Source organism: Branchiostoma lanceolatum, chromosome 19 (genome assembly GCF_035083965.1).
Source record: "Branchiostoma lanceolatum isolate klBraLanc5 chromosome 19, klBraLanc5.hap2, whole genome shotgun sequence".
NCBI lineage: Eukaryota > Metazoa > Chordata > Leptocardii > Amphioxiformes > Branchiostomatidae > Branchiostoma > Branchiostoma lanceolatum.
This window is the reverse complement of record NC_089740.1, coordinates 6,799,024-6,824,704: the sequence shown is the minus strand read 5'-3', so window position 1 is coordinate 6,824,704 and position 25,681 is coordinate 6,799,024. Positions and strand designations below refer to the sequence as shown.

The window sequence follows — 25,681 nt, the reverse complement described above, 5'->3', positions numbered from 1 at the left end:
TTTGTCTGACAGTGTCAGTGTGTGAATGTGTGCAATGAAGGACAGAGATTAAATGACATACAGAAGAAAAAGAAAAGTAAGTCCTTGCCCCTAGTTATGGCAAGTCTTATGGTAAGTACTTAGTGTTACAGTAAGTTGAGTTGTAAAAGAAAGATCTAAAGCAAACATAAACTTTACATGCTATATAAATCATATCAATTAATCGTTGCTAAAATTAACCAACAAAATTTTGCTTATGTCTATAGGTTTGTATCAAGCATAGATCCTTGCGGGGAAAGAGTTGGCAAAGTTGTTGGCAAAGTTGGCTGCTTTTATCTAAATCTTTACTAAACCAAATTTTCCTTCTCGTCATTGAAGGCATTTTTTCATTGGCAGGCTAACAAAAGTCCATGAAGACATTGTAGCCTCCTTCGCAGACTTCTAAGCGGGCTGGTGTTTATTTTTTTCGAGGAAGCGCTGATTCACAATCTTCAACGTGGACCAGATGCCATAATGCTTGGCACATGGAAACTGTCTCTTCCGACATTAGATAAACTGGCCCATGTTGAAAATTGCGAATCATTGAAATGAACGTCGAGCTCCTTAAAGTCTGCGAAGGAGGCTATGGACATCGTACGTGTGAGTCCGGGTGCGCTGTCGCTTATGAAGTCTTTGAAGTTGAAGGAGAGTCGTTTTTTCTGAGCGGACGGCGAGAGCGCCCGGGACAGGTTCTCCTCGCTTCTGGCTCGAGTCCGCATGCGGCTCCGCCTTCCTGTGAGTACAAGTACCACATCCCGACTTCGTTAAACCCAACACCAGTACAGACATTACCACAGTGGACAGTTAGGTACCAAGCGCCCTCTTGCAACAGTGTGCAGTACTACAGTTGTAAATCTTTTTAAAGGGCAAAATTGACCCCCAAAATCAATATATTGATGTTTTGTTTAAAACATTGTCCGAAAGCTCGCAAAGATAGCCGGGTACCTAACCAGCCCCGTGGCTAGTTATCACAGTAGACAGTTAGGTACCGCGCGCCCTCTTGTGACAGATCTAGAATACAGTATGACAGTTGTATTTTTTAAAAAGGCAAAATTGACTCAAAATCAACATGTTCTGTCTGAAAAATGTCCAAACGCTTGCAAAGATAGCCAGGTACCTAACTGACCCCATGGCTAGTTATTATAGTAGACAGTTAGGTACCGCGCGCCCTCTTGCAACAGAGGGCAGTACGACAGTTGCATTTTTTTTAAAGGCAAAATTGACCCTCAATCAGCACATTTTTTTAAAAAATTGTCCTAACGCTTGAAAAGACAGCCGGGTACCTTACTGGCCCCATGGCTAGTATAACAAAAACCTTCACCCCAACAACTTCACGGTAGTGGCTGATACTTTTGTGACTGGATTTTACTTAAATAATATGGGTGACAGTATGGGGCTTGTGCAAGCCAGTGGGTTTTTGTGGGTGCTTTCATGCTTTGATGGTGTCCATCAATAGATAAACTATACGTAAAATTTCACCTTGCGTGATTTGAGTGATGAAATAAATGTTACATGGTGATACAATGTAAGGAAATGGAGTGCTGGCATGATCATTATCTATGGTGATGCCTTAATGGTGAAAAAAACTGAAAAACGGAGGTTTTTAAAACCTAATAAAAGTTGTCGATGACGTTCATAGTAGTTTTGGATCTGGTTACCTGGAAACGCTGCAGGTCAGAAGAAAAATCTGTAAATAAACTTGAATCCTGGACTGTCGTTCTGTCCAATCGTTCACAGACTTTGATTTTCTGTCATGATAGTGCTCTTCTTCACGATTTACTTGTTCATAATACAACTTCCCGGTATTAGAAGCTCCATGTACTTTTGGTAGTTTAAGCATGTCTGTTACTCTCCAAGTAGAGGTTGATGGGGAAAAATTGTGACCTTCTTATCATATGCCACGTTTTTTGGGAGTGCAGACAAAAATGGACATATATGATAAGAAGGTCACAATTTTTCCCAACAACCTCTGCTTGGAGAGTAGTGTACTGTGGCTCTTGGAATTGCACTGGTTTAACTTATAACTACCTACATATGACATGTAGGTAGAGTTTGATGGTCACAAGTTGTAAACTTCATGTAGGGATGGCCATTACATATAGCTGCTTCTTAGCCTCCTTTGCAGGCCTTCTGGGCATCGCGGGTGTTTATTTTTTGGAGCGCTGATTCGGGATTTTCAACTTATCGGGCCAGGGTCTTTTGCTGGTGAAATCGTCCACGGGCAGCAATATGATTTCTCCCTGGCCCTGATAAGTTGAAAATCGCGAATCAGCGCTCCCCCAAAAACTAAACGCCGGTGCCACCCAGAAGGCCTGCATAGGAGGCTAAGAAGTATCTGTGTTGAAAGGCCTGCAAACGAGGCTAGATGCTTCTAACGTATGAGGCACACAACGTGAAGAGTGTTAGTAGGAATGAGCAGTCCAGGAAAAAGAAGCAGGAGATCGCAGTGGAGAAGACTTTTATTAGAACGAGAGTCAACAACAACACCGTAGCAGAACACACAAAGAAGTCACCATCACCATTTTGTTTCTCACCCCACCCCCGTCACCACTGTTATGGAACCCCTCACCGATTGGGCGTGGCAGAATGGTTGCCACGGTAACAGCACCCGCTCCCATGTGTCCCCGATGTAATGCATGTCTAGGTATTACAATTAAGAGCCATGGTTTGACCTGAGTCAAGGCACCATATAGTCTAAGGCACCATATATAGGGCTGAGTGCAGCTCTCTGCTAAGCTAAGAAGCTAAGGCAATGTACACAGGCACCTCCAACGAACTGTTTTGGCTAGTAAATATAGACATTAGCTGGGAAACTGTATGAAATTCAATGTTTCTGTGAAGTTCAAAAAAGCAATAAGAACATCAAATTTTCTAAGAAGAGTAAGACCGAAAATGAATTTGCAAATTGTCCTTTTGGTGCAAGCTTCTGACTCATTCTTGCCATAATATTTCCATATCTTATACAATATAAAGAACTGTAGTTTGAACACGTTGGAGGCGTATGTATGTACACATGAGTATCTAAAAGCAACAATCCTTGAGTTAGGCACTGCATTGGCTTTTGTTGAGCTTTGTAGGCAATGCAATAGATTGATACATAGCAGATACCCTCTGCACCCCGGCAAAGAAAAAACCCAGCTAGCAGAAGGGAAAATCAGACAAGGTACTCCTTGAGCTATTCTAACCTTATCCTCGCCCCTCGTTTGTCAACTGGCTCCTACATAATGCAGTTGAATAGTTTTAGCACTAAATGATAACGTTATTCTATTTACAAACATACATGAAGACACTATATGTCATGATGTGCTCGTTGAATCTAAAAGAATTACCTAATAAGCTTTATGCATCTACACAAAGAAGATTTTTGCTTCTTTGGCCTGAGATGTTTTAAATTTGCTTTTGGACACTTCCAAAGCAATGTATTGTGCTTATAATTCCATTAGCCTTAAAAATATGTAAAATACTGTTAGGTTACAGCGCGGTCACATTCGTTGTAGGTTGTCGTACAATTTTGATGTCCTAGAATTTTTAAGTAGGCTGTGACAGAATGAACCGTCGACAAGGAAAAGACAGCCTTTTCGATAACAAGACAGCTGAATTTTGTGCGACACATGCACGACAGTAGAGTGCCTTCAGTTTGCAATCGTACAACAAGTGTATGGCAATCATACGACGATTGTACGAAGATTGTACAACAATTGTACGAAAATTGTACGACGAATGTGACCGCTTTTACGTTTATATGCTTTTTAAAACTTAACTAATAGCTGCAACGATTTTCTACACTACGGTAATTCTGAGAGTCTCGGAGCCCGGGCGCTCTGCTGTACCTTCGGGCTTGGTTGTGAGTTCCACGCCGCGGCTCGGCCGACTGATTCCATCTTTCGTCACACCTCGGACGTAAAACTTGTACGTGGTGTCGGCCGCTAGCGCCGGAATCCGACAGAACGTGGTGTGGATGTCCGACAGCGTCTGGTAGTTGTAGTTATCGGTGACGTTGGGGCCGAAGCTCGTGGCGTACAAGACCTGGTATGTTCGGAACGTGCTGAGGGTAGGGGTGGTCCAGTACAAGGTGATAGAGTCACTTTCTATCTTACACTTGTCGGACAGAATCTCTGGACCTTGTGATTCTGGAAGAAAGTAGAAGAATATGAGTAATTACGATATCAGTATAAAGTAGAGTGGGCTCATTCAAGCTAACCGACATCTTACGCACCGCAGTCGTCCCTCAGTAAGACATCTGGAGCCGCATGATTCCCATTTAGAACTTTTCTTCAGCCTGTCAATTCAGGTCTGAATGAAATGACCTATAGGGTTTCAGATTACCAGGGCTGTTTGCACTTGAAAGATATCTAAGTGCAAACTTCATGTACTTGTGTCTCCAAAAAAGCCACTGGACACTAAACCTGTCTGAGTGACAGACTGACTAAAAGTTCTAAATGGGAACCATGCAGCTCGAGATGCCTTACTGAGGGATGACTGCGGTGCGAAAGGTGAGTTAGCTGAGGAATGAATCCACTCTACTTAAAGTGTAAAAACAAAATGACATCTTCATACAAGGAGAGCAGAAAAACCTCTTTCTGATGATAATATTCCTTCACCGTCGAGCATGATTTAGATGGGAAATGTAAGATGGGAAGATGTAAGATGGTAAGATGGATTGCCTAGATGAATAAAAACAATTAATAACAATATTGTGTTTACTGCAACAACATACAAATAACGACACCTTTGGCAAAATGCACCAAGTAAATACCCCTAGCAATTATATCAAAAGTTTCAATGTCTAAACAAGATATGTTTATGAAGTTACTATAAAACTAGAAATTAAGCAAAGTGTGATAAAAGTAAAATATAATGTAGTTAGCAACATAATGATGTGGCGGTGATACATGTAGGTTTGTAAAATTACAGTGAAGAAACACTAAGTCTTGCAGCTATTCCTTGAATAAATGGTACAATGAAGTGATGTCATGAAGTTGCACATTGATGTTAGTGCCAAATAGCACAGCAATAGGGTAGTTTTAGCATGAGCTGTTATAATTAGCCATTGACATGGCAAACTTTACAGATTTGATGTACAAATGGTACATGATAAATGGTACATGATGTTTAAAAAATTGTCATTTGATTTTGTTAGGAAAAAAGCTAAAAGAGTGAGGGTTAGTAGTATGGGTTTAAGTATAGTACTAGTACATGTGTCGAGTACTCACATGTGATTTTGTAAAAGAGGTATGTTCGAAAGAGCTCTGTACATGTATCTGCAAAAGGGAACATGGAAGAAGATAGGAAGAAAACACCAACGGAGGTTTAAAAGAAGAAAGAAAGCAGCAAAACAACTTTGCACACATATACCAAGAAACAAGCATTATGAGAGACACAAGCGTGGAAAATGGTGGATGACAAATTTCTTGCCACATGATTGAGTTGACCTTTAAGATAAGAAATACGCTTTAGGCAACTACCTTTCACCCTCAGGCTAGCAGTTGTTTTGTTGATGCCACACTGACAGGTGAACTCAGCCACATCCTCCTTGCCACAGTTGTTTACAATCAACCTAGAAAACAACATGATTAATATTAATGAACACTGGGAGTTGCCATTTAACTTTATTCACTTTATCAATGCCTAAGGACAAACAACACCAGTGTGTAAACCCTGTTATTTATTTGTAGTCAATCATGATGCAAACTTTATAAACAAAAGACTCAGACAAGTTAAAATCTGAAGAACAAATTCAGATCATACAGTTGCCTCTAGATACATACTAGGCAAATGTGTTTGCTGCAATACACATGTTTCCAATGATGAGCAAAAGCCATAGACAGCTTTTACATCAACAGGCTAGGTTTAAGCTTCTATAATGATGGTCAAAGAAGCACAAGAAATCAAGACCACACCATGTTCAGGACCAAAGATACAAAAACGGGAAGTCCTGCTGCAGTACCAAGGTTGGCAACCAGGAGGCCCAAAATCTAACTTGACTATCGGGTTTACAACACCTACCCACAGAGCAAATGTCATTGCAATCAATCTAGAGATTCTTTAGATATTCTGACGGACACGGACGCACGCATGCACGAGTAAAAACTATACCTCCATTTTTCATGGAGGTAAAAATATCAGCAACTCAACAGTGACTGTTCACACAAACAGTGTACATGTACATGTATACCTGTGTGTCATCCCATCCTCTTCTATTTTGTACTTCCCACTGCAGTGGATCGGGGCGCTGTTACGTAACCACTTCACCTCCGCGTTAGGAGTGGACAGCTGGCACTCGAAGGTCGCCGTCTCCTTAGAGAACACTTCTTCATCACGAAGGATCTTCTGGAACTGGATCCCTCCGTCATCTGAGGTTTGATCGAAGGACAACGATAGTTATCAGAATTGATATGTCAATAAAGGTTAGACATCCAGGTAATAAGATATGCCAAAAAACAATTACTCACTGACAAGCAACTGGATATGATTTTGAAACAGACATTTCAGAGAGTCACTGACAAAAGACAGCAGATGCTGTCTGAAACGTCTGTTAGAATATCATGTCCAGTTGCTTGAGTAAATATTTTTTTGGCATTAATCAGACTTGTTAATGTTTATGTACATATGCATACTGACCAGGCACCACAATGGCCTAGTGGGTAGAGTGCTTGCCTTGCATGCGGTAGGTTGCAGTTTCGTGTAGTACTAGAGACACTCTGTGTAGTAACACAGCAACATAGATGGGCGCCACCCTATATACCATATGGTATATGGTAAGAACTTGAATGTTTGAATGTAAATGAGCTCCCTAGTGTTGCTAGTATTAACTGAGTGTGTGCTATATTACTGACGTGTTTGAAATGCAGACCATGTCAATTGTCAACTACAGGAGTAAGCTAGTTTAATGTAATATGTACCAAGTCAAAGAAAGCGTAAGGAATGTTTCTTTACCTGGAGGCGACGTAGCTATAACCACACCCCTACTGATGCCGGCCTTGTCCACCGCTCGCACATAGAACTTGTACTTGGTGTCTGGTTCAAGGTTACTCACGGTGCATAGACGTTCTTTAACTCCGGAGATCGTCTTATATCTGACAAAGGCAACAAAACAAGTCAGAAAAGCAGTGTCTAACAGCATGCAGCAAGTCAAGTCAAAGTCACATTGCAATAACAGAGTTTCTCTTTTGCATAGCATTATATACCTGTCCTTGGTGCTGAACACTATATAAGAACATTCAAACTTGCCTGTCCTTGGTGCTGAACAACATATTCGCTAGGTAGATATATTGGTCAGGCCTATATATTGGTCAGCGCATGATAGAAGTACGTTGACTATTTCTTTACTTGTTTCAGGTAATGTTGTTTTGTTGTTTCATGACAATAGTGAATGACATTTATCTTTTTCTTTTTTTCATTATAAGAAGGACATATCATTAGAAAATGGTATTGATCTTTAATGTCGTGTAAATACAGGTGACAAATGTTTTTCCTCTAGTTGAAATGGCCATACGGCTTATGTATAGTTTTCAAAAATTTATGACATTTTGCTCATTTGCAGCTTCTTTATACGATTTACAGTATGGCTGGAATCTTTTCTTTTATGTAAATGGTTGAAAATTGTTGCACGCGTGGATGTCATCCATAAAATCAGTCAGCGGAAATACAGAACTAGGCGCTCACCTTCCGGAGCTCTGTCCGTAGAACTTGGCGTACAGCACGTGGTACACGTCACCGTTGGACGGGTCGGGGTCCTTCCACACCAGGGTCACGGAGTTGGGCGTCACGGTGCTCTCGTCGGCAATGATCTCTGGCGTGCCTGGGACTGAGTGATTTAGGGCTAAAGTCACAAGATATTCATTTTTTATGTGTCGGAGGGGAGACTTGTCGGGGACACAGACAGACGCGTGATTCGTGACCTGCTTAACGCTAGTAACGTGAAAGGTTAACAGGCTAACCTCCATTAACATCAATCCGCAAGGTTACGTAAATCCGCCACTTTGAAAAACAGTGGGTTTGAGAGATCTCTAGTGCAGCACGACCAGGTATGCACAGTTTAGATATACAGGAGTGCATTATACTGGGCGATGTTGGGTTGGAGATCTGTTTGGACATATCTTTTCAGGGTGGCGGAATCATGTACCCTGGTGGAATTATGTCTAAATTAGTAGATACATACTGGAAATGCCATTACATCTTACGTTGGTTTAGAACTATGATCCAACATGGCACTGACTCTGACATTCTTAGCATTTTTAGCTTGATTTAAATCAAATTGATGATTCTGGAAATGTTTGAGGCCTATCTGCAAAATCTTGCTGATAAACAATGAATAAAAATAATTTGGAGATTGGGATATGGATCGATAGTTTAGTATTTTTTGCTGGTTACAAAGTCATGCTGTTACTTGGACATCAGTGACTACAATCCAGGTTGTAATGTTAGAGATTCACCAACAAAGTTATTCCTAGGTAAGAGGCTAAAACAATCTGAACACCCATGAAAAACAATTCAAGATTATAGACTGGTTTCGTAAATAGGAAATGTTAACACAAAAACATTATCAGCATTATAGATGTTAAAGAAGATACCATTGCCATTAAAGTAGAGCTGACTGAAAAGAAGAACAAGAAGAAGCTCCAAACACCTCTAGTTGTAGAAGGAGGCACTTTATTTTGCAGAAAGCATGGTCACAACTCACATGACTAGCAACTGACAACAGATAAAAATGTTACAGTCTAAAGAACTGTTTTAAAGGCTATGAATGTTTCTCTTAGTCTTATGCCCTCAGGACAATGTGCGGGTATAGCTATTATGGCGTTTTATCATTTTCCTATGTTCCAAATATCTACAATGCATACTTAATAATGACAAAATGATTCTTTTTTTAAAAGACTTAGGTAATCAGTAGGGTTCAGTTTATGGATAGACATACCTGAGTTAGTTTCATTCAAGTTTCGTCCCAAATACAGCCTTATAAATTGTAAAAAAAATTTCCTCAAATACCATCTTTGTCAATATGCCTCAACATTACCACATACCATTGGAACTATTACATCAATCTTATGCCATGGTCATCCAACAGTGTTTTTCAGCTTCAACATTCTAAACGCCCTTTCCACAAGGTACCCAACAAACACATCACTTCTGCTCCCTACAACATAGGGACTGTCTCTGGCAGTTTGCAATAGCCCTCGCTACCAAACTCTTTACCATCACATCACACTAGTCCTGCCGAATGCAAAAACTATACTGGACAAAAATGCCCAATACAGTACATATCTGGACCTCACATTTCTTCACAATGACACAAAGTACAATTTGTACAATACAAAGATGGGTATAAAAAACTTGACCAATTTAGCGACAAAATGTCCTTTTTTCACCCTGAGTTGTTATTGCCATTTGCAATATAAAAATGTAAGTGCAAAATTGCTTATATGAAAAGCACACAAACACTATTCACAGAATATTATTTGCATTTGAATGAAATGGCAACATTTGAAACATAATTGTTTTTACTTAGAAACTGGTTTGCTTCTTGATATTGCTATTAATAGCTACAACTGGCTCATATTCTTCATTTGAACCTGAAACAGCTTGCTTGGTAAAATCACAGTTGGCCTCAACTTCGATACTAATCAATATGAAATTTACCAGAATCAAATTTTACAGCAGTATACCAATCAAAAAGTGGGCCTCTCTACAGTGTATTGAATGTAATATTTTTGATACATGATTATAAGTGCTCTGATAGCGTTAGCAAGCAGCTTAGTGCAATGCATTATACGATTATTGCAGTACATTTATGATTGTGGTGCACATAGTGCATTAACATTATAGGAGCACTTACATAATTAGATATACCGTAGCATGCAATTTATGCAAATTTAAAATCTTGTACCAACGTATTTGAAATGTTGGTGTCTTTTCATTGTGTAATACTTTGATTTTACTTTCTATGGGAATATTTTGGTTTGATTATAAATCAATCATAAATGGGTCTATACCTTATTTGCCAATTCAAGACATGGCCTATACAAATTACAGTTCAGAAAATGACATATACCTTGTCCAATATTTCAAAGGTTAGGGTTAGTGAAATAAATTCATATATAAACTTGATTGATTTTGATACGTATTATCAATTGAACTTTTTGTATCATTTTGGCAAATTTTGCATAATTTTGCCCTGGACGGCAACATTTAGTTGTAACTTTTTCAAGCAGCACAATACTCATTTATGGTATTATGAACATTCTCAAGTTATACAAACTTTATTGCCTAGTTTTTCATCGGACGGATATAACTAGCATGTTTGATTTGGCCTGATTGCTTTTAGCTTTAGACAATATTATGATAAAAGACGTCTCGTCATATTTTTTGAGACACATGTAGTCATTCTCAACTAACAATAGTAAACCTTTTACTTTTAGCCTTTAAACAGACACAATGCATGTCAACAGTGCATATCAGCAAAATTCAACATAGAACAACATATATGACCTAGCTATAGCGAAACATTTAACTGGATTTCTAACAGAATTACATCAGAAGAACTGACACCAAAGAAGACATTTTCTTTCTAGTTTTCATCTGCTATTGGTGTCCTTTCTTCCATATTCAGTTGGTTACATTTAATACTGCCACAGTACAAACACAACAATTTGCATACACATGACATAACAAAAACATACAAAACAGGATAAGATATAACCAGTTCCCTCTCCCATGTATGGTAATGTGATGTAATGAAACACCGCCTCCACCCATGACCTTTACCCTCTAACCCCACCACCTCGGTGTTAGACTAATCATGTCGATGAGATTGTTGAGTATTGTGAGCACGTGACTCTCCACCAATGAGGGGTCAGGATGGGCTGCATTGCGAGCGCGAGCTAAGCCGGCTAAGACGACGGCGGCCCTTCCCTGGGGAGGGAGAAAACGGTTGTCATGGATACGTCCCCTCTTTACTTTTACAGGAAAAAAACATCAAAAACGTTTGAGGGAGAAGCAAATGCTCTGAGAGTAAGACAACCTTTGACAGAGTCCAAACACAGCTGCAAAAATGTCTCCACCTCTGAGGTGTCGCCAAAAAGTATTGTCTTTCAATTGATTTCTATCAAGAAGGCATCAAAGCAGCTTTAAATTTCACATATTAGTTCAATATCCATGACATTCTATGGCTTTTCTTCAAAATGATTGGACTCTGCTTGCATTAGCTTGTAGTAATCAAGTCTTTGAAGTGCAACATATTCTACCTTGGCGTTCTAGGTGCTGGTTGCATTTACTAAGGGGACATTTCAAGGCAGTTTGTCGCTTGCAATGTAACCCATCAAAATTTTTACGTACGAATCTGGTTTCCTTCAAACGTACAATCAAGTTGTGCATGAAAAATGGCTACGAAAGAGGTGCAGTGTGCAAAAACATCAAGCTTCTACAGGGCTTGGGGATGGGGAAGTGGGGGGAGCTACGTGCTAAGCCACTCGGAACAAGTCAGTAGCTACTCCATCCACAGCAAATGTACCATCACCGGCAGTCTCGCTTGTTAGTTTGTGCTAGCGGATACATTTGGTCCAAATAGAGCGCGTACCTCTGATCTTCAGTTTGGCGCTGCTCCTGACCGCGGTGGGGGGGCCATTCTTCTGGACGATCTCACACACGTACTCCGCCGCATCATCCAACCTGACGTCACTGATGATCAGCTGATGGAGGCGGCTATTTTGTTTCAGGTCGTGCTTGGTGTTCTGTTGGACGTCCATTCCGCTCTTCAGCCAGCGGACCTTGGCGTCGTCCCTGGACACCTCGCATTCCAGGGTCGCCTTGCCGTGACGCACGACCTCAACGTCTTTAAGCGGCTTTATGAATGTGACAGGCTCAGCTGTGAAATGGTGAAATGGTTGGATGTTACCAGGGCTTTTTCTAAAGAAGGGAACAAGGGCGCTGCGCCCCCATGCCATAACCAAGTGCCCCCTTACCTTGGGAAGCAGATCCCTTGACTAGCATAAAATTCTGACTGACCAGGAATTGCTACTAGGTAACATGTGGCCAGTGTCTTCAATTGTGACCTGCCTGATAGTAATTTTGCCCCTCAGGAAGCCCTTGGACCTGGCCCTGCTTTCTGACAATGCCCCCCCCCCCCTGCAATATTTTCTTAGAAAAACCCCTGGATGCTGGACATCAATGAGGCATGGCAGTGGAAAATGTGAGGCTTTGTCGTGTGCAAGTGCCAACAGGTTTTTACTAAAATAAAACATGTCAAGCTTTCGTAAATGTGTTGCTTTGCATGATACCACCCAAGTGCATATGGACCGTCAAATGGATGCAGATTTTACGTTAGATTTACCTTTGACTTTCAAAGACCCCGATGACTTGGTGCTCCCTGTGTCACAAGTGTATTCTCCTGCGTCATCTGCTTTGATGTCACTGATTGTCAAGATGTGTCGTCTGCGATCAACTTCGATCTGGATGATAGCGGAGACATTGAGGTGTGTCAAACAGCGAATATTTGTCGTTGGCAAACCTACATTGCTCTCCAAGCAGAGGTTAGGCTCCAGTCTTTTTAGGTGTTTTTGTCTATTTTTCAGGTTTTCTTTGTGTGTGCTTGTGTGTGCTTGTGTGTGTGTGTGTGTGTGTGTGTGTGTGTGTGTGTGTGTGTGTATACTTGCCTGTTAGGCCTAACCTCTGCTTGGAGCCTAACCTCTGTATCTGTATCTATACAGCCAATATATCCACCTTTTGGCATAACACACCAATACAACCTCTGATTGTAAAGTAAACCAACCATTTTGTTTTCTATGAAGAAAACTCAAGGAATTCTACAAGACGTATTCAAACATGTCAGGCTTAAAACTAAGCAGGGTTGTCCCTACTCGATTAGAGAGTTAAAATACAATCTATTGCATACGAACCTTGAAACGCGAATCCTCCGGTAGAGGTTTATCGTTCTTGAGCCACTTGACAGGTACAGGTCTCGAGAGCTCACACGAGAATCTCGCGGTCTCTTTCTCGGACACAGACAAAGCAACAAGCTGCCTATAGAAAGATGGCGGCGGCACTGAAAGAGCACAACATACCATTATTGAAATTAGAATAAAATAGACCAATCAACCGGCTAACAGTTTCTGTTCTCCTCTTCTTAGAATAGGTATTATTACCCGGGCTACAATTTGATTGCAAGACCTTACTTAACCTTCTCCCTGCTGTCTAACTCTGTAACCAATAGAGGATGGGGTGCCAAACGGCTAATTCAGTGTGCTAAAGGTTAAAGGATCTTATGGGGCAATACTATCCTTTCTTACCTTTCTTGAGTGTCCTTAACAGTACTCCAGTGCTCCGCTGACTTAAGCCCCACTCCGTAGTTGCACGTACATAGAACCTGGAGAATAAGATACAACAATGAACAGTTCAGGCACATTTTCTTTAAAACACTGAACGATTGCTGGCTACTACATAAAACTCAATCATTGTACAAAAGGATTAAGACCAGTTATGTATTTGCATTGTGACATATCGTTAATCAGATATTTTGGACTAAAAGACCTATCTTCACCAAGGTTTCTACTCTGTATCAAATAACTTGAAATGAAATTGTTTCCATGTTATCCTTCTCCCTGCTACCTAACTCTGTAACCAATAGGGAATTGGGTGCCAAATGGCTACTTCAGTGTGCTAAAGGTTAATATTACGAATTTAGTATTACCATCATCATTCATTGAATGATCAGGTCGTGAACAAATGTAATATACCTGTAGTGAGAGTCTGGGATCAGGCCAAGCACTTTGCACTCCGTTTCCTTGATGTTGTTCACTGTCTTAAAGATGGAGCTCTCCAAAAACCGGTTTCCCACACTCTGGAATGACTTCGAATACAGCAGCTACAACAAAATGGGGTGCTATGTTTTAACTTAGTCAAAGTAAAAGTTCTCATGGCTTCATAGGATTTGAATATCTACAAAGGCGATCAACAAAAATGCTTTTGAAACTGCATCTCATAGTTGTTTTCATAGTTCTAATTCAAAAGTTTAAACTTAAGTCTGAGGCAGGTCAATGCAAAGATACGTGCAGGTAAGAATGTGGCTTTGACAGCACTTTGACAGAACCTATCGTATAAAGTCGTATTCGGTAAATATGGATGATATGCTGTCATGATTCCACATTTTGCATCTAAAAAGATATCTTATGCAACATGTACAGGCAAAATTCTGAAGCAACGTTGACCAAACATCCAACAGTAAACGTGATGAATTCTACTGTAACTACATAACATCTCCTGTACATGCCTGATTGTAAAAAGGTACCATGCTGGTCAAGGTTTAAAGGCATTTAGACGGTTTCAAGACTTTGCCGCTTATCATTGATGAATACAGACAATTTGCGATAAACAATTCCCGGTGTCCCGTGTATGCACCCGAGTTGGTATAGAGAATGGCATTACCTGGAAATTGTCGTACTTCTCATCCTCCGGTACACTCCACCTGACAACAATGGCACTGTCCTCCACCTCACATTTTTGGATGTTGATGGCTGGAAGTGGCGGTTCTGAGAAGGATATGTGCACAATGTTCCAGTAAGTTATTTCAAAAGCTGTATTGAAATATCATGTATACTTAGTAAAAAGCCTATTGTAAATTTTTGGGAATGCATGTAAGAATATAAATTTTACCTTTTATGGAGAGCTGAGCGCATGTTTTGCTATCGTCCACTTCACACGTGTACTCCCCAGTGTCCGAGGCCTGGACGTTACGTACAATCAGGTTCAGGGTTTTGCCTTCATGTGTCATCTCGTACTTCGACCCTGGCTTGATCATCGTACCATCACATGACCTGAAAGATGATACCATTTTTTTTAATTCATCCGATGAAATACAACATTTTTAAATAAACTTCAATTACATTTATACATAAAATGTAAATAATTCTTATGTCACATTTGGAAAAGGGTGCTGTAACATTAATTTTATTTATCAAAAAAGTAATATGGAAAAAAAAGAATTCGATACTCATTACTCTTCCAATTAGTAAGATTTGCATCAAATTTGAACAAATTTACTTCTCACAAAACGGTCGAAATGGACTAGGTTCCGCCCCTGAGGCGTCGCCAAAAAGATATTCTCTTACCACTTGGGCTGCACTTCGCCGGCGGGTTTCGTGATGGCGCACGTGAACTTGGCGTCGGCGAGTCCTCTCACTTCCAGGTCCGTCAGGAATGACGTCACCCTGACCGGGGCGTTGGGATCTAAGAACCGGAGAATTTAGACAGGCGTTAAAACTAGCAACAACTCACTTTTTCAAGCCCTGATGGCCCTTCACCAGCGATTGGGAGTGATAAAACGTGTAGCTGATGAAGACATTGAAAAAGACACACAAAAAAGTAAACCCGTGAGATCAATATTTCTGCAGCACCAAGACAGGCCTAAAGACAGTTTGTACGCAAAACAGTTCTGCCATGTTGTCATCGGTAGCCCCGGCTGTAGGGTCCACCATTCCACCGCTACAAAAGACGTAGTCACCGCAAACAAAATAGAACTGTCACCAACACCTCACCATTGTGCATTGTGCGTGTTTAAGTATCACCATTCCGTGGTAGGATAAGGTACAATGGTGCCGGTTTAAGAAAAAGAAAACCTCTAAAAACATTTTAAAACATCAAATAAAGAACTTAAAGGAAAAGTCCATTTCACCAGCTTGAAACACCAATGATGACATCATACAGCTTATTGAGTTGGTCACCATGTTGAATTTTCAAACCATACCCTCAACGACCACTTTAGGTTCCGTTTTCCCCTTGAATTCCGGTTCCGGAGGGGGATCCGGATGTCTTGGAGCTGGAGGAGGTTTGTGTACATCTTCCTTATTATGGGGTGGGGACATGGTCCTTTGGGGAGGGGGTGGCTTTGAAAACGACCTCGTTCTCGTAGGAATGGCTGGAGGGGTCTGTTTAGGAGGTTCCACTTTTGGAGAGGGTTTGGGAGGTTCCACTGTTTTGGGAGGAGAGGGTTTGGGGGTTTCCTCCCGACGAAAAGAGGTTCGCCGTGCAGAGGGTTGACGTGTCACAGAGGTGGGCGCTTTCTCCACGGGGACATCTTTTGTAGATTCTTCGTTCTCGGTGGTTTCTGTTGTATGAATGATAGCATGCTCATTGTTACACTGGGTTGAGGAACAGTTACTATTGAGAGGCACCGTATCCCAGCTTTTACAACCTGTTGCAAAATCTAACACACCACCACAGATATTGCCAATACAGCCCAACACCTCGGAAAGCACCATTGACTACGTATTATTTAGTTTATTGCAGATCCATCCGCGCCATCACTGGTAATGTCAGGCAAAAAGGCCAGATAGCAGCTTGGCCTTTAATGTTCTCAAAGTTGAAAATTATTGAAATCAGGTTGTTGCAAAAAGCAAATGTACAAAAGTTTCACAACCTGAAAATATATGGAACTGGTAGGAAAAGATTTATTACCTTTATAATAAAGCTAACTTTATAAACAAGGGACAGGTACCTAGACGGTTTTGGTTAGGAGTAGTTGAATGACATATCTATGATAGACCATGATTGATAGTAGCTAGCAGGCATTACAAACAGGAAATCACCGTTTGGGGCATTTCACAAGAAGCATACCATTCGTAATTGTCTGATTTTCAAATCCATCCACCAAATCCATGACTCTAGAGTTGCGTTTCTCTTTGGTTGCCGACTGACTTTCAATCTTATTCTCGTGCTTCTCTTCGTTTGGCATTTGGGCGTCGTTTGCTATCGAGTTAACTGGCTCGGAAGCCGAGCTAGCGTCACTTGACGAAGACACCACTTCGCTCGACGAAGCAAGCTTATCTTCCGAAGATGACGTATCTTTGCTCGCCGATGCAAGCCGAGCATCCGAAGAGGACACCACTTTGCTCGACGAACCAAGCTTATCTGCCGAAGATGACGTATCTTCGCTTGGCGATGCAAGCCGAGCAGCCGAAGATGACGTAGGTTCTGACGTAGGTTCTGGCGTAGCTTTAACTACTCTAGCGACTGTGAAATGCAAGATGCGTTTTCTATAAATACATGTACGTCTCATACCAAGCGCAATAGACGTCACCAAGCGCTGGTAGAGCATAGCTTCTACTGCAGCTGCCATAATTGTACATGGTATATATTACAAACATGACATTCATAAGCAACACTTCGCTTCTGCTATTATATCATAACAATAAACTTAAGGTTCCTTATAGCTTCATAACAGATTATAATCGTTGAGAATCAAAATGCATTGTTTATGATAGCACACTCCATCGTTTTCACTCCAAAGAATGAATACGAAATAAATTAAAAGAGAGAGAGAACGGAAAACAAAGGACTTTAATTTCGTACATTCAAAGATGCATTACAGTTCAGATAAATTCAAGCACATGCAACCATGGCAAAAGAAGAAAGAAAGAAAGTCATGGAATTCCAAAACAAATAAAGACCATAATAATTTGAATACTAACAATGTTAAACTGAATCGAAATCCCAAACCCAAGATCTTTGTCGACAATTACATGTTGCCAATAGTTCTAGTAATTACAAACCCTTTGAATGTTGTTCTTTTTCGTTTTCGTTTCCAAAACAATGAGTTAGAACAATAACGTTCACTAATTATCATAAAGATGAATATCGATGATCTGGGACGATCCCCAGGAAAGTTTAGAAGTGACGTCAGGTCCTAATCTTCATCTGACGCATACGATATCGAATAAGGCTGCCTTTAAAACACATGAGACAAGAAGGGGAGGTAGAACATTAATTAGGGGGGAAAAAATGTCTCTTTTTTTACGTTGCCGGTTTTGTTAATGGTAGGGTTATTTGTTAAGAATTAGGGACGGATTATTAAGAACCATACGCGAATGCACGACGACTTACAATTTTAAAATCTAAGGCATTTCAAAAACGCCTTCTGTTCATGAAAATGAAGTTATTGGTCCTTGAATCCGTCCACTAATACCTCTTATATTGGTAAATCGTACAGAAGTTGCGGTAAAGAAAAGAAATGGAAAACGTTCATTCGGGTGAGTCGAAAATGAAGAATAAAGACAAGAAAAGTTCAAAAGATCGAGCAACCAAAGACCAGGTATGTTTGGTCTTAATCATCACCTGGTTCCTTAGTCTTGAAGTCAACGGGATTGCTGCAGTGGATCGTCCCGTCCTTGTCCCGGGCCCGTACCGTGCAGGTGTACGTCGTACCGGGGGAGAGGGACTCTAGCACCGCCAGGCGCTCAACGGTCCGAGGGGTGCTACGTACCACATCCGGCAAGGTTGAGTATTGTACCTATAGAACATCACATCCACAGTGGGGAGGGTATTCACAAGATATACTTTTTTGTAACAATTTGCAACTGATTCCATACTCCTACGCATAGCCTTGCCCGCGGCCTATACAATATGCCTTGGGGAGGCTCTGCTATTAAATCCGGGCTGAGGTTTCCACTCTGTCCTATAACCAGATGTCAGCCAATCAGAGAATCGTCTAAATGATTTCTTTAGGGACAGCCGGTTCTCTGATTGGCCGACAGGTGGTCAGAGGCCATGCCCACGGTTTAGCAGAGCAGTCGTGGGCGAGGCTCTGCGTAGGAGAATGCTGATTATTTCACATTGGTGAATCACAATGGTGAATGAAGCTAAACCTTGCAACTACAAATGTATAGATTGAAATCTTAACTTTGCAAATGTAGATTGAAGACAATACAAGGAACTATGGTGTTGAAATATAGAATGACGTTAGTATAAGCGTTGCATAGTTATGTGGCAAAAACACCTGTATGGAAACTTGTCTTTAGTTTTACCTGGTAATCTCTGTAGACTGAGGGGTCGGGCACATGCCACCGGATGGAGATGGAAGACTCTCCCACAATGCACTGGCTCTTACGTATTTCCGGTGGCGGTGGAGCTATGAATACAGAAGTGAGCAATGTAAATTTGTCTCTATCAAACGTTCATAATGAATTTATTGTATCAAAACAAAAGTAATAAAAATGGACAAAAGATCTTGAAGTTAAGTCTCGATCGCAAATCATTCATATCAATATTCTGTGATTTACCATTTGATAGCGACGCCTTGTTATTTATGATAGAAGCGATATCAGAAAGGTCAAGGTTCGCCTCGAAAAGGTTGTCTGGCATTTCCGTCAGTTCTGTGTCCTGTATCGGCGGAGCTGCATCCAACGCCGACTTCACTCTACAAAAGAGAACCAAACAACAAAGTAAGCACCGCTTTAATACATAGTAGACTAAATGTGAACAAATAAGCAGATAATTCAAAATGGACAGTAAAATAGATGGAAAATCTCTGGATCTCTTTACTTACTTCTTGTCGATCATGTGGGCTTTCTGAAACAGAAAAAAATAAACATGAAAGAAATATGAGTTATCAAATATGTGCATATTTGCTGCTCCTTTATATTCCCACCCACAATTTCATCATCAATATCTGTGCATTCATGTGCTTCAAATGTCGTAGTATGCCCTCAAGACGTCATCAATACCTGTGCACTCCCGTTCTTTCAAAATACAATACACCACCGTATGCCGGAACTTAAGACGTCATCAATACCTATGCACCTGTCCGTTAAAAAGACACCCGACTACATTGTATGTCCTATAAACGTCATCAATATCTGTGCACTCCGCTTTTTCAAAATACAACAGAGTATGCCCTAAAGACGTCATCAATACCTGTGCACTGTCATCAATACCTGTGCATCAAAATACATCAGACTGCACTGCATGCTCTAAATGTGTCATCAATATCTGTGCACTTCCAAAATACACCAGACAATGCCCTTATGACGTCAGAAGTTTGTGTTAAACGTAAAGCCAACCTGCAAAAAGGACGCCTGTCCCCTTTCTCTCAGTGCCTCCTGTGCAAAACTGACGGCCGCGGTGGTGTTTTCTAACGTCCTCCTGTAGTGGTCTATCTGATGCTGACGGACCTCAACCTTCTCCCGCCTCTCCTTATCTATCGTGGTCAGCATGTCCTTCTCCTTCTTTTGAACCAGTGATTTAACTTCGGAGAACTCCTTTTTAACTGAACCTTCCTGCTTGTCAAAATGCCCCTGAAATAGAGATGGGTGTTAGCAAAAATTCCATAGTAAAGGTTTTCTAAAATACAGGGTGCAAGGAGACATTTATTTTTCCCGTCATCCCAATTTCTATTCACGGAATATCCTAAAAATCCTTATTTTCTTCGTCATCATGTACAGATTTCCGTCATTCTTCAATTTCTAGGGCGGCGTTTGAGTGTCGTCTATTCAATTTCCATATTTCTATATCTATATACACAACCAGTTTTGTCCGTCAGGTTGACGGAATGGTCTTAAATTTTCTGACTTTAATACGAAGACAAAATTCTCTCAAATGGTGGAATGATGGGCGCTGGCTAGAGCCTATATGGACAGAAATAGTCGACCCGTACCTGGATGCCATCACAAACAGAGCGAAGTTTCCCGATGTGCTGCACGTACGTACTGTTGACGTTAACCAGACTTTTCACACTGTCTTTAAGGGTAGCCTGGAAAGACAAAAATACAAAAGCGTAAGAACTTACTTCTTGTCTGAGCAAATAAAGTTTTTTTTGTGTGCACATTTCAACAATCCCTCAGAGTTCCAAGCAGTGCTAGAAGACTAACCAAATACGTATCGTGCTTGTGAATGATAAAACTGTATTTGATCACATTGTGTAAATCAATATTATACGTGTTGGCCGTTTTAGCCACCGCCGTTGCCAACAAATATGGTCGTTCACCATTCCGAGTACGCCTGCGCAGCGACAAGTATTGTGGGTAATATGTCAAAGATGAAGTCCCCTGAGACCTTCGTACGGACATTGTTATGCAAATAGAGACAATGGTCGAGACCAGAACTGTTTACAAGTCAGGGGCCTTCACCTCTGACTTTGCGCATGCGTACTCGGAATTGTGAACGGCCTTCTTGTCGGTACAACTTCCTTAACAACATAGTTGCTTGTTTAAAGATCTCGTTCCCAAGATCATACCAACGACCTACCTTCATTTGACGGTACTTCTCGTCCGTTGGGATCACCCTGTGATGTTTGTGGCTGCGCACGTGACATGTCGGGCACACTACCGTGTCGTCATCCTCGCAGTACAGCGATATGATCTCGTTGTGCTCCTGACATCTCACGATATTTGACTTGGGGTCACGTGTCGGTGCGATGAGCTGATGTCCCGTCAGGGGGCGCCCCGGAGGGTGGGTCAAGTTCAGGCACTCCTCGCAGTAACAGAGTTCACATTTCACGCACGTCTTGGTGGCGAGTTTGACTGGATCGTCTTGACAAACGTCGCATTGAACGCCAAGGTCATCGTCCATTTCGGAATATTCTTTGGCTTCTTTCATGGAGTCGATGATGTTCCTCAGGATGAAGTTTTCGGTCAGTCCGTCCAGACCGCGGGAGTCCAACGGTACTTCCTTCTTACAAGCCGGGCACTTCAAGACACTGTAGGAAGCAAATCATTTATTTATCACTGGATGTCTAACCTTCAGCAACAAATCACTTATTTATCACCATTTTCTATGCTTCCGTTAATGTAAAACAATAATTTACATAAAGATCGAGAAAGACGACTGTTTGTCCAGCATCAACTGTTTTTCACTTGAGGTTTTAACATACCTATTCTTTGGTTAAATTGTTTTAAAAAACACGGTATGTTACATATCAAGCATTACTACTCAAGTGCATCATATAATGGTGCAGGATATATGATGCACTTGAGTAGTAATGCTTGACCTGTAACCAAAGCATAGGTCTGTTAAAATCTCAAGTGAAAAACAGTTGATACTGGACAAACAGTCGTCTTTCTCGATCTTTATGTTAATTATTGTTTTACATTAACGTATACAAATGTATCATTGCTTACCTCCGAGGTTCGTTTACCGGGGTGTACCTCCCGGAAGTGACGTTCCTCTCGTTCTCGCGAGACACGAGAATTTCCTCCGCGCACTTCCGGCAAACGGAGTGGAGGCAGGGCAGTGTGAGGGGCGACTTGAACTGGTCGTTACAAACTGGGCAGATGAGTCCTCTCTGGTTTACATCCATGTCTGAAAAACATAAACGGGACACCGTAAATAGTTTGATCAGGTTGGTAACTCACTGGCTAAAAATACTCTTTGTACACAACCAAGTGTTTTACTTAACCGACATTTCGATGACCATCTTTGAACTTCCTCGCGATCGGGGCATTTAGCCACATTTTAAACACTACATTAACTATCCCTGTGTTTATATAAATTGATTTACTTTTGGGACCGCATCTGTAAGCAGCGACACCTATAGCTGCAGTACAAAGTGAACCAGTCAGAATTGTGAGGAAGGTGACAGACGGTCACCGAAACGTCGGTTGAATAAAATCTATTCATAAATACGACCATTCGATAGATATATCATAATAACGTAAGTTTTGATTTCATTCCAAACTCTTGAGGATACAAGAGCATAAAGACAATGTTAACAACACATTTATGTACTTGAAAAATGCAACAACTAAATACATGAAATCTCTGTCCGTCTTTCGTCAGTTCCTGAGAGTAAAGTATGCATATCTTGTGTGTGGATATAACTATTACGATTGTTTTGATAACATAATTTTATAAATGCGATATTCTATGCCAATCCCTAGGGGGCTAGCTATATAGGCCATCATAAAATACGGGTGCTATTCTCTAGGGATGCCAGGTGGCAAACGGGACTACGGGCTCCATTTAGTTTGAACTAATTTGGCCGTATTAATATTAAAACGATAACAAAAGAACTATATCCCATTTGATTTCGGAATTAATAATGGAGAGTGTATGGGTGATATCAATGTCTTTCCCTTAGCTATTATTCGATTGTTCATAAGCGAATTGGGCGTTTTTCAAAAATATCTTATAGTGAAGTTGCTCTCTAGAGCGCAACTTTCTACAACTAAACTTTCTATATACATGTGTTAAGTACATGTATTTCTAAGCTAGGCTCCTTGATGTATATAAAGTTACGTTACAAGGATCGTTGGCAATGTCTTTTTCATGTTTTTTTTAGGGCGGAGAGGTCGGTTCTTGCGAATTCCTTTGTTCTGCTTATTTTTTACCTTGCAGTTGCAACTCGTTTTTCTTGCACCTGTGCACCTGTGCACGAATAAATCACCCAACACAAAGGCACGATTTACACCGTCCGAATTTCACGATGTCGGGACTATCGACAATAGTTCGGGGCCCGACCGTCGGGGAACACTTTATTCGGCGTCTATTTAAACAGTATACGTAATTCTATGGTCGTAGGAAGGCCTTCGCCGATGTCGGCAAAATCCTACCCGACAACTCAAAAGCATTGGTATAGCTGCCACGCTCGTTCTCATTTAAATGTACACATTTTGTAATCTCCGTTACCGATTGAAATAAGACGTTCCTGGCATTAGGATATGCCACATATAAGATGTCAAACTGTAGTTTTTGTGACGACTTAAACTTTTCTAGCTTTTAAAAACGGCAGTTGCGTACCTTATATGTGGCATATCTTAATGTCAGGAACGTCTAACTTCTAACGGTAACGGAGCTTACAAAATGTGTACATTTAAATGAGAACAGTCGACCCTGTGCAGGGCTTCAATGATAAATGGGAGGCAACGTCCACTGAATCGCGTAGCCATATTGTACAAACACAACCGGCATGCGGTCCCGCATTCTTAACTCTGAGTAGGCTCACAGCCGCTACTGTCGGCCAACATATTTCAAAGATATTGTCAACTATCATATAAACATCATGACAAAGGGCAAAGTTGTTTATGTATGGACTAAATGAAAATTGCGATAATTATAAGAAAATGTTGCTGCTTGCTAATAACAAACTTTCCACTTCTTTTTATAAACACTATGAGTGACCTTGGGCAAAAAGCGTATAAATCCGATCTGAATGCCGATGTTGAACTTGACCTTGTGACATGGGCGATTCCATCGTGCACGGAAGGGGTGGGGTATACTCTCTGAAATCGGTATTGAAATAAATTTGGGTTCAATATCTAAAAGAAATCTAAAGGTGGAAAGTCGAAAAAGACTTAAAGGGTAGGGTATGATGACCCGATGTGCTTGACCAAAAATGCGTGCATTGGCGAGGCCGCCGAGCAGTTGCACGAATGGCCCTAGCCTCCGTTGCAGGCTTCTCCCACCGGCGATTTTTCAACTTATCGGGCCAGATTCTTTGGCTGGGCGGCCGTATCTGCTTGGAGACCGTATCTGTTTGAGGCCCCGTATCTGCTTGGGATCCTGTAACCGCCCAAACAGAAACGGGGCCTCAAGCAGATACGGTCTCCAAGCAGATACAAGCCAGAACTGCCCGAGATTACAGCCGAGGTCCCTTCGGGATGTGGGTCAAATTTCTTGTCCTTTTTTCATTTCACATTTCATGGGACAAAGTTTTGGTCTAGCCTCTACCAGGCTCCACAGGTCGCTGGGAAAATAATAGAAATTGGCCAAACAGACGGATAACATACCAGAGTAGTTGGTCCGCTAAAGGCTGGTATGTTATCCGTCTATTTGGCCAATTTCTACTATTTCTCCAGCGACCTGTCTGGCAGAGGCTAGGTTTGGGCCTCAATATTTGTCCTCTGTGAGAGCATCAGCCGATACAGTGTCCAAATGTCACGTCATGAATCATTGTCCCCTTCTCAAATGTCAAAAGGATCGATATAAAGCTGGTAGACTGCCATGCGTGGCAGATGTTCCTATACATCAGTCTCAGATGTCCAAAATACATAGATTACCGCAGGACGGCTCTCAAATTTCCTAACCCCATTCGTCACCATAGCGATACTATAATGACCCAGCTGTATGGTCACTCCATTACAATATTTAACGAAGAAAACAATAACATCACTTTATGATTACCATGCAATTATCTGCCCCCCTATTGCCTGAGAAACGGTACTCTTGTCTCTAGTACTGTATTCAACGGTAGATCGCTAGGCCATTGCTTACTATTATATTAAAGCTTACTGTATTATCGGAAAAATCATACGTCATTGCCTGAATCCGAATTATTACCGAACTATACTCTATATCAGTCTCTACTAGACTTACGTCAGCTATGGGGACAGCGTTTGCCAGGGAAGTTTGGTCACCAGAGGGTTTCATTTGCAAGCGCAGTGCGCGGGCGAAATATTGACATTACTATGGACTGACTCTACTGGCCAATTATTCCCTTTTCCCCCGAATTCTACGATCCATACACCCGTAGGAAGGCCTGATGGAGGCTAGAACTATACATGGATATACCCTGGAAAAGTAACCATTTCTCTCCGAATCAACGCGGCTGAACAGTGATACTATTTTGTCTTAGTACGCGGGCCTGAGCGCACATTCCTGATGTACAGTACCGTGTCAGAGGTACACAGGGCACTGTGTTGTGAAAGACGATACCTTAGGAGGGATGGGCCGTAATGAGTTGGGGCGGGGACCTATAATTTCAAAAAACAATTTGAAAAATCTCTACTTGAAAATAAATAATTTAAAAAAAAATCAAAAGTACAATCTCTGAACGACAATATTATGCCCCCACCCCACGCCAAAAATAACAAAAACAAAAAACAACAAACCTTCTACACACAAACAGGCACCTTCTCCGGAAAATATTGATCTATATCTGCAAGGACTCCACCATACTTTGTCA

General features: G+C 41.2%; 1 protein-coding gene across 1 annotated transcript in view; it reads right to left on the bottom strand.

Moving 5' to 3' along the window:
• Positions 1 to 25,681, bottom strand: part of LOC136425921 (uncharacterized) — a 31,219-nt gene that overhangs the window by 4,007 nt on the left and 1,531 nt on the right. Inside the window, exons 2-26 of the mRNA XM_066414845.1 lie at positions 21,900 to 22,080; positions 21,028 to 21,478; positions 20,438 to 20,533; positions 19,845 to 20,078; positions 19,331 to 19,353; positions 19,065 to 19,201; positions 18,810 to 18,913; positions 18,121 to 18,295; positions 16,867 to 17,019; positions 16,624 to 16,803; positions 15,755 to 16,114; positions 15,120 to 15,237; positions 14,665 to 14,825; positions 14,437 to 14,540; positions 13,749 to 13,876; positions 13,302 to 13,378; positions 12,912 to 13,057; positions 12,347 to 12,464; positions 11,594 to 11,881; positions 7,684 to 7,825; positions 6,955 to 7,094; positions 6,194 to 6,371; positions 5,484 to 5,575; positions 3,849 to 4,148; positions 617 to 751 (exon numbers count right to left, since the gene is read on the bottom strand). Of these exons, the coding sequence (XP_066270942.1) occupies positions 617 to 751; positions 3,849 to 4,148; positions 5,484 to 5,575; positions 6,194 to 6,371; positions 6,955 to 7,094; positions 7,684 to 7,825; positions 11,594 to 11,881; positions 12,347 to 12,464; positions 12,912 to 13,057; positions 13,302 to 13,378; positions 13,749 to 13,876; positions 14,437 to 14,540; positions 14,665 to 14,825; positions 15,120 to 15,237; positions 15,755 to 16,114; positions 16,624 to 16,803; positions 16,867 to 17,019; positions 18,121 to 18,295; positions 18,810 to 18,913; positions 19,065 to 19,201; positions 19,331 to 19,353; positions 19,845 to 20,078; positions 20,438 to 20,533; positions 21,028 to 21,478; positions 21,900 to 22,080 (4,221 nt within the window). The remainder of the gene's footprint in view (positions 1 to 616; positions 752 to 3,848; positions 4,149 to 5,483; positions 5,576 to 6,193; positions 6,372 to 6,954; positions 7,095 to 7,683; positions 7,826 to 11,593; positions 11,882 to 12,346; positions 12,465 to 12,911; positions 13,058 to 13,301; positions 13,379 to 13,748; positions 13,877 to 14,436; positions 14,541 to 14,664; positions 14,826 to 15,119; positions 15,238 to 15,754; positions 16,115 to 16,623; positions 16,804 to 16,866; positions 17,020 to 18,120; positions 18,296 to 18,809; positions 18,914 to 19,064; positions 19,202 to 19,330; positions 19,354 to 19,844; positions 20,079 to 20,437; positions 20,534 to 21,027; positions 21,479 to 21,899; positions 22,081 to 25,681) is intronic.